At 46.7% G+C, this 13,350-nt stretch overlaps 1 protein-coding gene across 3 annotated transcripts in view; it reads right to left on the bottom strand.

Moving 5' to 3' along the window:
- Positions 1–13,350, bottom strand: part of PTPRG (protein tyrosine phosphatase receptor type G) — a 717,425-nt gene that overhangs the window by 98,566 nt on the left and 605,509 nt on the right. For all 3 annotated transcript variants that reach the window (XM_024746428.1, XM_024746430.1, XM_024746429.1), the window contains exons 10-12: positions 12,114–12,222; positions 6,125–6,174; positions 3,230–3,992 (exon numbers count right to left, since the gene is read on the bottom strand). In XM_024746428.1, the coding sequence (XP_024602196.1) occupies positions 3,230–3,992; positions 6,125–6,174; positions 12,114–12,222 (922 nt within the window). The remainder of the gene's footprint in view (positions 1–3,229; positions 3,993–6,124; positions 6,175–12,113; positions 12,223–13,350) is intronic.

The following is a 13,350-nucleotide window of genomic DNA, read 5'->3' as shown; positions in this document are numbered from 1 at the left end:
TGCTCTCAACCTGGAATTGCCCGGAACTGCCTGGAATTCTAAAGGAAGATCCCTTTTGGCTTTGGGAAGGAGTGGATGTTCCCATTGAGATGAAGGTGGCAAGGGAAGATGCTCTGATTCACCAGTGCTGGGGACAGAGCGGAGTTCCTGGAGGTCATTTTTAAAGCCAGCTCATTGGGGACCACAGTCTCCACATGCTCTATAATGTCCAAGGATGACTGCAGAAGAAAGACCCATGAGGGGCCTCCTCATAAGTCACCAGTGCCATCATGCGGCCCTCGGGCTGCAGAAAGCTCCTCCTTCCTTGTCACCGACAAGGGTGACTCTGCACCTCCTTTGGCACTAAGGGCTATGCCTATCCCCACTTTACAGACAGACTCTGGGCAAAGACTGGCCTGAGGACCCTGCGTGAATAAAGGGCAGAGCCTACTGTAGGGATCTGACTCCAGAGCTACCCTGCCAAGATGGCAGACGCTCAGATGCCTGCAGCGTTGAAACTTGAGACCCGCACGCCCCGTACCTGGAGGTGGAAATACCCCAGGTTTACCACCTGTTTCTTCTCCCCTTTCCTTGGACTCTGGAACTTGACTCCCATTGCAATGACTCATTTCTGCTTACCTGGACTACGCCCCAGGTCCCCACCCTCACCAGTCTCTCAGGGTATCAACACTCCCAACCCAAGCTCTTAGCGAGCCACACTTTTCAGGAGTGTGGACAAAAAAAATGTTTAAGAGGAGCAGGCTGGGAATGCAACTTGCCAGAGCCTCCAGTCCAGAGGCCAAACCACTCAAGCTTGACAAGCAATTCCAGGTCCACCGCTTGTCTCTGGAGAAACCACAGTGGTCCGAGTCACCATTGCCATCACCTCCTAACTCTACTCCGTGTCCGTTCTTGCCTCCCCAGATGTCCACGCAGAGGCCCACGTGACCTGAGAAGGTTAATCAGATGAGTAACTCTCTTGCTGAAATCCATCACTGCTTTCCCATACCCGTTAGAATCAAATCCGCGGCATGGCTGATGGGCCCCTTCCTGATCTGACCTCTGCTTGTCTGTGAACTCATCCTGTATCCTTCACCTTGGCGGTCTAGACACACTGGCCCTCTGATGGCTCCTTGACTGATCCTAATTAGCTCTGACTTTAGGGTCTCTGGACCTGCTGCCCCTCCTGCAGCCTAGAATGCTCGTTCATGGATCATGGCATAGCTAACTCCTTCTCACCACCTGGGTCTCCATTCAAATGCCATCCCTTGACCATCTGATGCTATAATGTCCCTGTCCCCGACTCCAGCACCTGACGTTATGCAGTTGTTTACTGGAATAGTCTCAAGCTTGTCCATTAGAACATGAACCCCAGGAGAGCAAGGCCTGACTAGATCTAGAGTCTACTTCCAGTACCTAGTCCAGTGCCTGGGACACAGTGAGTACTCTATAAATATTTCTTCAATATCTTCAGACGCAAGAAATCCAACTTTTTCACAGCCAATTCCTAGAGGGAATGTCACTGCTCATGCAGGAATAGCTTCAAACAGCTTCACAAGTGGCTCGATATTTCCCCCACTCAATTCCTTGGAGGGCCACTCTGCACTTTTCCCTAAAAGTGAGCAACGCCCATAGCAAACCCACACTTCAGAAAATGAGTCCATACCAGCTTTAAGGAGGAACGTAATTCAAAACATGAAAATTTATTCTAAGTTGTATCTTAACATACGAGGTCTCAGCTTTAGATGAATTTTAATGTTTACAAGTGCAAAAGCAAATAAATATTTACCAGTTGCTTTTTTTTTTTTTTGCACTCTTATAACTCCACAACAGCTTAGATGCAAAAAAAATTGTTGCTAAACATCTTGTAGTCTGGCAAAAGAAAGAATTTCTTATTAAGAAAACCCCTCACAACAATAACCACCCCTCACGCTCAGGGCTCCCTTGTAGAAACTATCAGGATGGTTCATTAAGATTTGAGCGTGGACTTCCCAGGTGGCACAGTGGTTAAGAATCCGCCTGCCAATGCAGGGGTCATGGGTTCGATCCTCGGTCCGGGAAGATCCCACATGCTGTGGAGCAACTAAGCCCGTGCGCCACAACTACTGAGCCTGTGCTCTAGAGCCTTTCAGCCACAACTACTGAGCCCGTGTGCCACAGCTACTGAAGCCCACGTGCGTAGAGCCCGTGCTCCGCTACAACAGAAGCCACGATGAGAAGCCCACACACTGCAACGAAGAGTAGCCTCCGCTCACTGCAACCAGAGAAAGCCCGCGCACAGCAACGAAGACCCAAAGCGGCCATAAATAAATAAATAAATAAATATTTTAAAAAAAAGAAATGAAAAAGATTTGAGCATATGACAGAGTCACAAAGTTGCCCTCGGTCAGCGTGATGGGGATCACATCCTCCCCGTGGAGGCCAGACCAGCCATGCCCTAGTCTTACCATCCAGGAACTCGCTAATTCACAGAGCAAACAGGGCTCTGAGAGCGAGAGCCCTGTTTCTCGGGCTGTGATCATGGGCTAATAATACCAGCTCTCCCCATCCCCGCGCTTTCAGTTTTAATGTAAATGTCACTTCCCCAGAGGGGCCTTTCTTAATTCAAAAAGCTCCCTGCCCTCTTCCTGATTATTTTCTCTGACAACACCCTGTTTATTTCCTCTATTATTTACCGTACAGTTAGCTCGTTTTCTGGCTTTTCAGCGAACTTGCTCGCTTGCTTTCTAACATTCTTGCTTCCTGATTTCCCGGCGTGCACCCTGGCGAGCTGCCGCCACCCTTGTCTTCTCCTTTACGCCGTAAGCTTCAAGCAACAGGGACCGTGCTCACTGGGGTTAGCACCCAGCCCAGGGCCTGGCACCAAACGGGCAGTCCATAAACACAGGTGCTCAATAAGTGAATAAGGAATGAAATCTTGAAGGATAAACTTATTAAGATCGATGTCTTTTTTATTCATTTACCAGGGCCTGGTTGAAGTGCTTGGAGTTATTCTGAGGCAAGTCGATTTTACCAGGTACCAAGTATCAAGGCAAGGCAGTCCAGCAACGATAAGAGAGTAGGTGATTCTTATTAGAATTAAAAAGACACACACACACACACACACAAACACATTTTTATACCACAGACACACAAAATTCCAGGAATATTAGGCACTCTCTGGATCCTTATCCCTTGCCCCCAATTATTTTTTAAAGGGTAGGACTGTTCACAGCAGCTTGGAGGCTCAAGTGAGGAGTGGCCCGCTTACCTGGATTAACAGTGATAAATTTGCTATCTTCAGAAAATCGGTCCCCCGGGGACATAGGCTTCTTAGACGGTGTCTCAGGCCTCTTGGGATCATTCTCTCTGTAATGCTCCTCTGTGACTGTGGGGGGCACTTGGGTGAGGGTGACGGGGCGGGGGTCCAGGGCGTCCTCGGGCTGGGCGGTGGGGACGGCAGCGCGCTCCCGCTCACGCCCGGCTATAGTCTGACGCCCACCATCCTGATCAGCTCTGCCAGGAGCCGACGGGGCGGGGCTGGGTTCAGTGCCGCTCCGCGCCTGCGCGGCGTGGGTCACGCCGTTCCTCTCCTTCTTCTCGGAGCCCTTCTCGCCTTCCTCCTCGTGTTCCCGCTCGCCGTCCTCGTTCTCACTCTTCTCGTCCTTCTCCCCCTCCTCGGCACCCTCGCCGTCCTTGGTTGGCGCCGAATCACCGTCGGGGCCCGGAGAGGCCAAGGCCTCAGGTGTGGCCGGGACGGGTCTGCCGGCCTGTTTGCTGGCCGCGGCGGCCGTGGGCAGGCGTGTGGGCCACACGGTGCTGGGGAAGGAGGAGATGCCGCCGCCGCTGAAGCCCAGGCCGGCGAGGAGCGTGCTGGTGACCACCGAGGCCACCGTCGCCTGGCTGCCGCTGGAAGACGGGCCCATTCCAGTTGCCATGGAAACAAATGAGAAGGGGATGCCAGAGGATGTCCAGGTGGAAGACCCCGAGCTGATGGGGGCCATGTCGGCCGAAGAGGCGGGAGATGCTGTGGGCTTGAAGGGGTCACCCGGGGAGGTTGGGGGAAGGGACAGAGGAAGAGAAAGCAGAGTGTCAGTCATCAGGACTGGGGACAAGGCCCTGGGTATGACCCTCCAAGGGTTTTACTCATCTTTTTACTTTCCTCATGGGGTGTCCTAAAGCATGGTGCCAAAGCTGACAGGAGGTGATCCACGGATGACCATCTCTGCTCTTAAAAGTTTTTACAATTACTTAAAAATTGCAACCAGCCTGTCAACCCCAACTTTTCACTGACAGGGCTCGGGAGGAGGCTAAGTGACAAAACAATAAGTAGCGTTCACGTTGTTTGAAAGACAAACGTCAAATAAGCAGTGAAGTGGCAACATCAGATTGCCACCTGTTGTTGGGATGACACTGGAAGAAGCAGGAGCCCTTGGTCTTGTATATACTGGTGGCTCTTGTGGAGAATACGCTGCCCTTGTCTAGAAACACTCCCAGGATCTGGTTCCACATCTTAAAGTGAGGAAGTGGATGGATAGAGGGACAGTGGCCTGCCCATGTCTGCAGCGGCAGGTTTGGAAGCAGGAGCCATGCTCTACACCGAAGGCTTTGGGAGCTGTTTACAGCCGGCGTCCCCGTGCTGGGCGCTGTATAGCCGCCGTACCTTCCAGAGTCTCCGGATTTATCTACAGCAAAATCTATGCTCATGTAGATGACAACGATAAGAATTCTATTTAACAAGTACCAACTGTGTGTTGGGTCTTCCCAAGCTACTCTGGAGACACACATGATCATCACCCCATTTTACAGGTGAGGAAAACGAGGTGCAGAGAGGTTAAGGGGTAGAGGTGGCTGCCTGTGCCCAAACCTCAGCTCATTCTTCCCGCCATACTAAATTGGGGCTCAGCTGTGAGATTTTATTTGTACACAGTATCTTAGGAAAATAAGATGTGTTGCTCTGAGTTATTAGTTTAATTTTAGTTCTTGAAACCTGGCGTGCAGAATCCAGAATTTCATCCCATCATTTATACAGTTCAAAATAATACAGCCAGAACAACTCACATTTCATCACTGTATCATCAAGTTTCGGTTTGAAAAGTTTGTTTTTGAAGAACAACCAAGTTAGCAAATGTTGAGTTCTGAAGTTGATTAATGAAATGCCCGGTGCCACTTAAGATAAGGCACTGCAGACAGAGCAGTCAGACAGCCTGGGCTTGAGTCCGCGATCGCTCAGCTGCTCTCTGGGAGATGCTGGGCACATTAACTCACTGAGCCTCGGTTTCCTCATCCATAAAATGGGAGTAATAGTAACACGAATCTTGAGGAGCAAATAAAATAATAATCCGTGCCTGAAACCTGGGAAAAGCTTAATAAATTTTAGGCTCTTGGGCTTCCCTGGTGGCGCAGTGGTTGAGAGTCTGCCTGCCGATGCAGGGGACATGGGTTCGTGCCCCGGTCCGGGAAGATCCCACATGCCGCAGAGCGGCTGGGCCCGTGAGCCATGGCCGCTGAGCCTGCGCGTCCAGAGCCTGTGCTCCGCAACGGGAGAGGTCACAACAGTGAGAGGCCCGCGTACCGCAAAAAAAAAAGGCTCTTATTGTTAGCACCAAAGCTGCAATTAATATTGGGATTATTAGTTGCACTAGAAAGGGGAAAACTTAGATACTGAGTCTCCAGAAATGTGCAAATGTAACTGGGCAAATGACAACCATTCTTTTTTCTTTCTTTTTTTTTTAAAGCCGCACTGCATGGCTTGTGGGATCTTAGTTCCCCAACCAGGGATCAAACCCGGGCCCCTGAGTGAAAGCGCCGAGTCCTAACCACTGAACTGCCAGGGAATTCCCAAATGACAACCTTTCTACTTTAGCATGTCTACTCCTTTGCACTCTTACGTCCTATGCTCCCACAAATAATAAATAATTAAAAATATGGAGAATTTTTATCTTTACAAAAATTATAACAGTATAACACTATTGGTTTAACTCTGTCGCACAGCCTGTTTTTATAATGCATTGAATTATAAGAGTGAATAATGTAATTTATTCAGTATTTTAACCGGTTCACATTGAGCATTTAGACAACATCATACTGCCACCTAGTGGTGACAGTTTTAACTGCATGCAAATTACCAACCAGACACGACAAAGCGATTACATTCTCTACTTACCACTCCTGTTTTGACAATTCTGGTCCCTTGGAATATTCGAGTGGTATTAGCTGAGAAACAAAGAAATTACACTGTAAACAATATAACTTTGTTGTTTCGACAAAACTGCACTTACATACACAAATCTGAAATACATATAATTTTTATGTCATAAAATAAATATTCCTCTTTAGATTTTTTCCCCAACGATCAAAAAATGTAAAACCCTTCCTAGTTTGTGAGTCATTAAAAAACATGTAGAGGGTCAGGTTTGGGCTGTGGGCCACAGTTTGCTGACTCTTGTCTTAAGCTATTAGTTTACAACTTTAAGAAGTTTTAATCATTTTTCTATTTTATTCGTAAGGTAAAACTTACATACTCTAAAATGCACCAATCTTAAGTGTAGAGTCCAATTAATTTTTACCTCTGTAAACACCTGTGTAACTCCCCCTCCTCCCATATTAAGATATGAACATTCTCCAGCACCCCAGCAGGTTTGCATGTGCATCCATCCAGGCAGTACCCTCATGACCTTTCCCTAAGGTCGCCACCACTCTGATCTTTGTCAGCGTTCCGTTTGTTTTTGAACTGCTTATAAATGAAATTGTATTATCCCATTGTTCTTCGTTATTGTCTTTTTGGTTATAATTTCTTATATTATCCTTTCAGTGACTATAATATGCATCCTAAACTTATTAGTTTACCTTAAACGAGTACTTTTATCTCTCCTTAAAAATGTAAGAACGGTACAGTAATTTATTTGCCCAACTCACTTTTTGTGTACTGTCATATATTTTATTTCTATCAATACTTAAGTTTTAAAACCTCGTAACACATCACCACTGTTGCTTTAAATGGTCAGATTCTATTGTTTTTTAATATTTATTTATTTTATTCATTTTTTTTGGCTGCGTCGGGTCTCTGTTGCCGCACGGGGGATCTTCGTTGAGGCATGTGGGATCTTTCGTTGCAGCGTATGGGCTCCAGGGCACGTGGGCCCTGTAGTCTGCGTGTGAAGCGCGCGCTTAGTTGCCGCGCGGCATGTGAGATCTTAGTTCCCCGACTAGGGATCAAACCCGAGTCCTCTACATTGGAAGGCGGATTCTCTACTGCTGGACCACGAGGGAGGTCCCTCAAATTCTTTTATATTAGCCACAGATTACTCCTTCTGATGTTCTTTCCTTCTTTCAGTTCTGTTCACCCATGTGTTAGTATTAAACAATATAACTACACAAAATGTTTAACTGTGGTAAAATACACATAAAACTTACCATCTTCAACACTTTTAAGTGTACAGTTCGGTTGTGCTAAATCCTTGTGCCACAGATCTCCAGAATGTTTCCATCTTGCAAAACTGCAACTGTGTACCCATTAAACAAGTCCCAGCTTCCCCCTGCCCTTCCCCCCCACCCCCCGCAGCTCCTGGCAACCATCCTTCTACTTTCTGTAAGTTTTAGTACTCCATATATCTCATGTAAGTGGAGTCATATATATTTACTTGTCTTTTTGTAACTGGCTTATTTCACTTAGCATAATGTCTTCAAGATTCATCCATGCTGTCCCATGCGTTAGAATTTCCTTCCTTTTTAAGGCCAAATAATATTCTGCTGTCAGTATGTACCATATTTTGTTTACCCTTTCATTGCTGATGGACATCTAGATTGCGTCCACCTTTTCTCTATTGTGAATAATGAAATGGTAAACAGTATAACTTAAAAAATATATCAGACTGCTTCTTTGTGCTGATCTCAAAGACAGTAGTCTTACATAAACTAAACGTTTGCTTCCTATACATAAAAGACACTGAAAAATTAGCAAAAAACTGCTAAATCTCCAAATAAATAACATTTGTACCTGCTGGAGTTTTCATCTAAACTAGAAGTGGGGCAAGTACCCGACATATTTTTTTATTTGCCCTGCAAACTTTTTGGAAAAAAAAAAAAATTTGCTGCCAATGTTGTAAACAGCAACTTTTACCTAAAAATCCCAATTTCCTGCTCATCCCTGAAAAATCACAACATTGGGCAAAACTGAGCTCACCTTCCTGCAGGGCAACATTTGGTCGGTGCTGAGTGTCCGTCACCCCTTTTCGAAGGGCACATTCTGCAATTTCCCACTGATGGCCCTCCCCTCATCTGTATGTGTTCCCTGCCTGGCCCCGGGGCACCTGTATTTGCGAGCCCCAACTTAACAATATATTCACTTCGCTCAGCTGGAAAGTGAAATGGGTGAAGAGACAAATGTGGAGAACAGACCGATCTAGATGTCAATACAACCAGGTCAAATGAGGCAGCCTAGGGAGCAAACAGTTCTTGCCTGGCACTAAATACAACCTCCCACCATCAGTGAGTTGCTTCAGGATCGATATTGCACTGCCTCAGACAGGTGTACACACCTCCCTTTGTTAAGACAGGAAGAAAGCCCCCTAAGAGACCTGCTTTCCCTGCCCTTTACAAAGGCCTTAATTTAAGGCCAACAAACTGGCCACTCCATCAACATGCCCGCTTTTCACTGATCTTGAACAATTTCCACCGGGGTCAGTTCTAGCCGTGGTGACTACGAAGTTTCTACAAGAGCTTTCAGATCAGGAGTCCACCGGCCCGGTGGACTTCAGGGACGGGGGAAAAAAATGAGACCCGCACCCCCACTAAGCTGTCACGGAGATGCAGCTTTTCCTTGCACGAGGAACGCAAGCTCCAAATCTCAGCTGCATTTTAATAGGATCGTCCTATGACTCTGCGATTGAAATGGGAGTATCTTCCTACTGCCTTAGAGTTGTTGGAGCTATTTCGGAGTGTCATTTATGTTCATCACTACTCAGAAATCACCGTCGCTAATAGACCCACCACTTGTCATTTAATACTTTCATAAAAGAAGCGCACAGATGACTACGTTCCCAATTTGTTTAAAATATTTTGACAATCGTATTTGAGCGTAATTGGTTTCCTTTCCTATGTATTTTACCTGTTTATTTTAAACCATTCTGAGAGAGGATCTGTTGGCTTGGCCAGGCTGCCTAATGAGTCTGTGGCTCAAAGAAAAAGCTTAAGAGGCCCTAGTTTCCATGACTGTTGAGAATTGCAAAAAAGCCTTTTGAACATTTAGTAATCAATCTTTTTAGCCATTTGCTGAAGACCGGGGATACAGGGTAATATTTATGCTTTAGGGGTGGTCTGTTGTTGTGTACAAATGACTGGGCTTTGGAATGAGAGATCGGACTCTTCTTAGTAGCCAAGTGATTTTTCGCAAGTTACTCAACTGCCCAGGACGTCATTTCCGCCTCCGTATAACACCTGCATTACAAGTTGCCACGAGGTCAAATGAAATAACCGATGGGCAAATGCTCTGTAACTGGGAGCCGCTCTACAGATAACGATTACCATTATTATATTTACTACAGTAAGGTAAACATAACTTATTTATTACATTATACAGGACATAAATATCGCTTTATTTACTATAATAATGTAAATATTCCACAGGGCTTCCTCACGCTCCCAAACCAGAGGTAAACTTTATCCCTGGGAAACCTAATTATTCTGAACAAAGGTGTCCATGAAATTCCCTAAGTTAATTTCCTTCCCTTTTAAAACTTCAGTCCTAAGAGTTGACCAGTTTTGTACACCGGCCTCTACTGCTCATAAACTCCTACTTGGCTCACCAGAAAAGGCATGCTAGCTTCCCTGAAGATTTTGTTTTTCCACTGCCCACTGCTGCAGGGAAGACGCTAAGGCCATTGTGTGCCCCTTTGTTAACATGCTTGTTAACACGCAGGGACAAACACCAGTACAGAAAACGAGCAAACACATGTCCACCCCTGAGCGGAGAAAGTCTGCAGACAAAGGAGACACTGGCCATTTTCAACAAGTCACCGTGATCAGACATTTTAAATATTCCGTGCTTGGAATTTACAGCTGACAAGGCCGTTTTGAATTGCATTACATTACAAACATTTCATTTTTCAAAGTCCGTGCAGAACCCAATGAGCTCAGGGGCCTATTAATCAAGCAAGGCGGTGCTGCAGATTCCAGGCTCCTAGCTGGAGTGCATGGAAGGCCCAATTATGATTTATGTGCCGAAAGATCCGGGGCTCCACTCTGACTTCCCGTGCTCTCTCCCCTGGGCTGGCATAGACCTGGCCTTCGCTTTCGGACCCTCCTCAACACAGGCAGATGGGCCAATACATTCAGGGCAAAGGTGGACATGGCGAGTGTGGTTTATTTGTGAGAAAAAATACAGCCATGCTCATTTCAATTAGTTTAAATGGAAGGATGAGATAATGTGAACATTAGCAAAGAATATTTCAACACTAGATGCAAAATTGCAAAGCTAGAAGGGATCTTCGGAGGGACTCTCAGCTGAAGGGCTTCTTATCCTGGGTTCATCATCTATTACTTTTTATATTAAACCTCATACTTAGGGGGTATTTATAGTTAGCACCAGGCACTGTGCTAATGAGGTAACATGCGTCACCCCCGTCACTCTACAAGGACCCTGTGAGGTCGGTACTCTCACGACTACCACCTTTGGACTGTGAAATTGCAGCTTAGAGAAGCTAGTCAACATTCTCAGAGTCGCAGAAACACTTAAGTGGCAGCCAGGACTCAACCTTGGGGCCCTCGTGTCAGGGCCCTGGCTCTAAGCCAGCTCTTCTCAATCTGTAATGTGCACGCCTGGTACCTGAGCCATCTGGTTAAAATTCAGATTCCTGGGCCCCGCCCTCTGAGATTCTGAGACAATTAGTCTGAGAGGGGCCCATGAATGTGCATTTCTCACAGGATTCCAGACAATGAAGCTGATCCACAGCCTACAGATTTTATGGGACCCCTAAAGCTGTAATACGCAAAATTCTGGCATTTTTCTAGAGAAAGTGTCCAAAGTCTTCATCAGATACATGACTCGCAAAAGTTAAGAATCACTGGCCTGGTGTGTAGGTGTCTCAGAAACTGAGGATTCAGGAAGTAAAGAACCTTACCAGGGAGGGCATCAGACCGGCAGAGCAAAGCCCAACGCCCTGGTTGCTCCCTTCATGCTGGTCTTAGTGCCCCTCACCAAACCAGGTCTGCAAACTACGCCCCACTGGCTGGCTGCCAATTTTTGTCAACAAAGTTTTATTGGAACCAGGACTGGGATTAGGACGGGGCAAGTAAGACAGAGTGGATCCTGTCTTTATGCAAAAGTTCGATATTTTGTTCAAGAACCTTTTGCATTGATTTTGCTTTTAAAAAAATATTCCATTGGGCTTCCCTGGTGGCGCAGTGTCTAAGAATCTGCCTGTCAGTGCAGGGGACACGGACTTGAGCCCTGGTCCGGGAAGATCCCACATGCCGCGAAGCAACTAAGCCCGTGCGCCACAACTACTGAGACTGCACTCTAGAGCCCGCGAGCCACAACTATGGAGCCCGCATGCTGCAACTACTGAAGCCCGTGCACCTAGAGCCCGTGCTCCTCAACAAGAGAAGCCACCGCAGTGAGAAGCATGCGCACCACCACGAAGACCCAACACAGCCAAATATATATATATATATTCCATTGAAATACAATGTATCTTGATGACAGAGTTTTTAAGAGCTCCTTTGAATTCTGCACCAAAGTGAATGCTCCTCTAGGCTCGCCCTAGTGCTGGTCTGAAACTTTCCACTAGACCCTAAATCAGCTAACTGAATCATGTTAGAAATCCAAAGACGAGATTCCTCCGCACAACTAGGAGGTGATTCTGTGATCTGACACAGTATTAGACAAATACTTGTTTCCCCACAGTTGGAAAATAACAGTAATTAAAAAAATACTCAACACTTCATTCTTCTTCCCCTCTTCTGGCCTGTGAAACCCCCACCAAAAAGACGGGCCTAAATTCCCCAGGCTTTTCAGGCGTTATTGCAAACCCCACACTGATGCTGAGGCCAGGTTCGTATTCTTGTGTCCAAGCACCTGAACGGGAAAAAAGACAAAGCCCAAAGGGAGAAGGGACCCGGGGGATGCAGGGCAGACAGGAAGGGTGGCTCCTCACCTTGGAAGAGCATGGTCTGGCTGAAGTCACTCCTCATGTCATTGCGACACACGGCCTGGACCCGGAACAGGTAAAGGCTGTCAGGTGAGACAGGGCTAATGGTGGCTTTCTGCAGGGGAGGAAAGAGGTAAAGGAACAGGTAAAGGCTGTCAGGTGAGACAGGGCTAATGGTGGCTTTCTGCAGGGGAGGAAAGAACAGGCAGTGACCTGGTTTGGAAGGCCAGAGCACACTTTACCTTTGAAAGCCAAACCTAAGAGGATGTTAAGTGTTGCCTGTAGGTTTCTGGGTACCAAGGCAAAGCAGGACAAACATGACATTTCCTCACTGACCAAAGGCTCACCTTGAGAAAAATGAGCTTTCAGAGATAACCTCACCTGGGAATCTGTTTTCGACATGGAAATGTGCAGGGTGAGAGAACAAAAAGTCGTCTTGGCTCAGATACCTGACGCGGGCTTGGAACGTGTCTTCAGCCCTCTTTATACTCACAAGGCTGGGACTTCTATCAAAACTACTCTACCTTAGAAACGATAATGATTTACCCTAGACAGCCCCTAGAATTATCAGGTGTACTGAATTTCCAGGGCCATGCGGAGATTAGCGCAGCCACAACAAAATCTCTGTTTCTTTGCAGTTTAAAGGCATTGTTGTACCTTGACCTTGGATGATATGGGGCACGATGCTAGAAGAACACCTGACTCGAGGTCAGAGGACAGGAGATCTACCTGTGTCACACCACTCACCAGCTGTGTGATTCCGAGTCAGTTGCTCAATGTCTTTTGGCCTCTGCTCCCTTCAACTGTTAAATGGACAGAGTAATATTTCCCTCACAGGGCTCTTGTGAGTGCTGTACAACAAAGGCTAGGCAAGCCTTGTTCGTAGGCAGTCCACACCACGAAATGGAAAGTACACGCCCAGTCTAACACAGGGGTGGCAAGCGACGGCCCACAGCCCAAATCTGGCCCGCTGTTTTTTGTAAATAAAGTTTTGTTGGCACACAGCCACGCCCATTCATTTGCCTGTTGCTATGGCAGCTTTCACCCTTTGACCGCAGAGTTGAGTAGCTGTCCATAGAGGCCATATAGCCCTTAAAGCCTAAAATCTTAACTGTCTGACCCTTTCTAGAAAAAAGTTTCCCAACCCCTGGTCCCAACATCACAAGCCAAATCCAGACCCCCATTCCTCAAAGCTTTATTCCGAGAGTCTTTTAAAAATCAGAAAATGGAAAATACCTAAAAA

Source organism: Neophocaena asiaeorientalis, unplaced genomic scaffold (assembly GCF_003031525.2).
Source record: "Neophocaena asiaeorientalis asiaeorientalis breed wild unplaced genomic scaffold, Neophocaena_asiaeorientalis_V1.1 scaffold251, whole genome shotgun sequence".
In the NCBI taxonomy this organism is placed as follows: Eukaryota; Metazoa; Chordata; class Mammalia; order Artiodactyla; family Phocoenidae; genus Neophocaena; species Neophocaena asiaeorientalis.
This window is presented reverse-complemented; position numbering and strand designations above follow the sequence as displayed.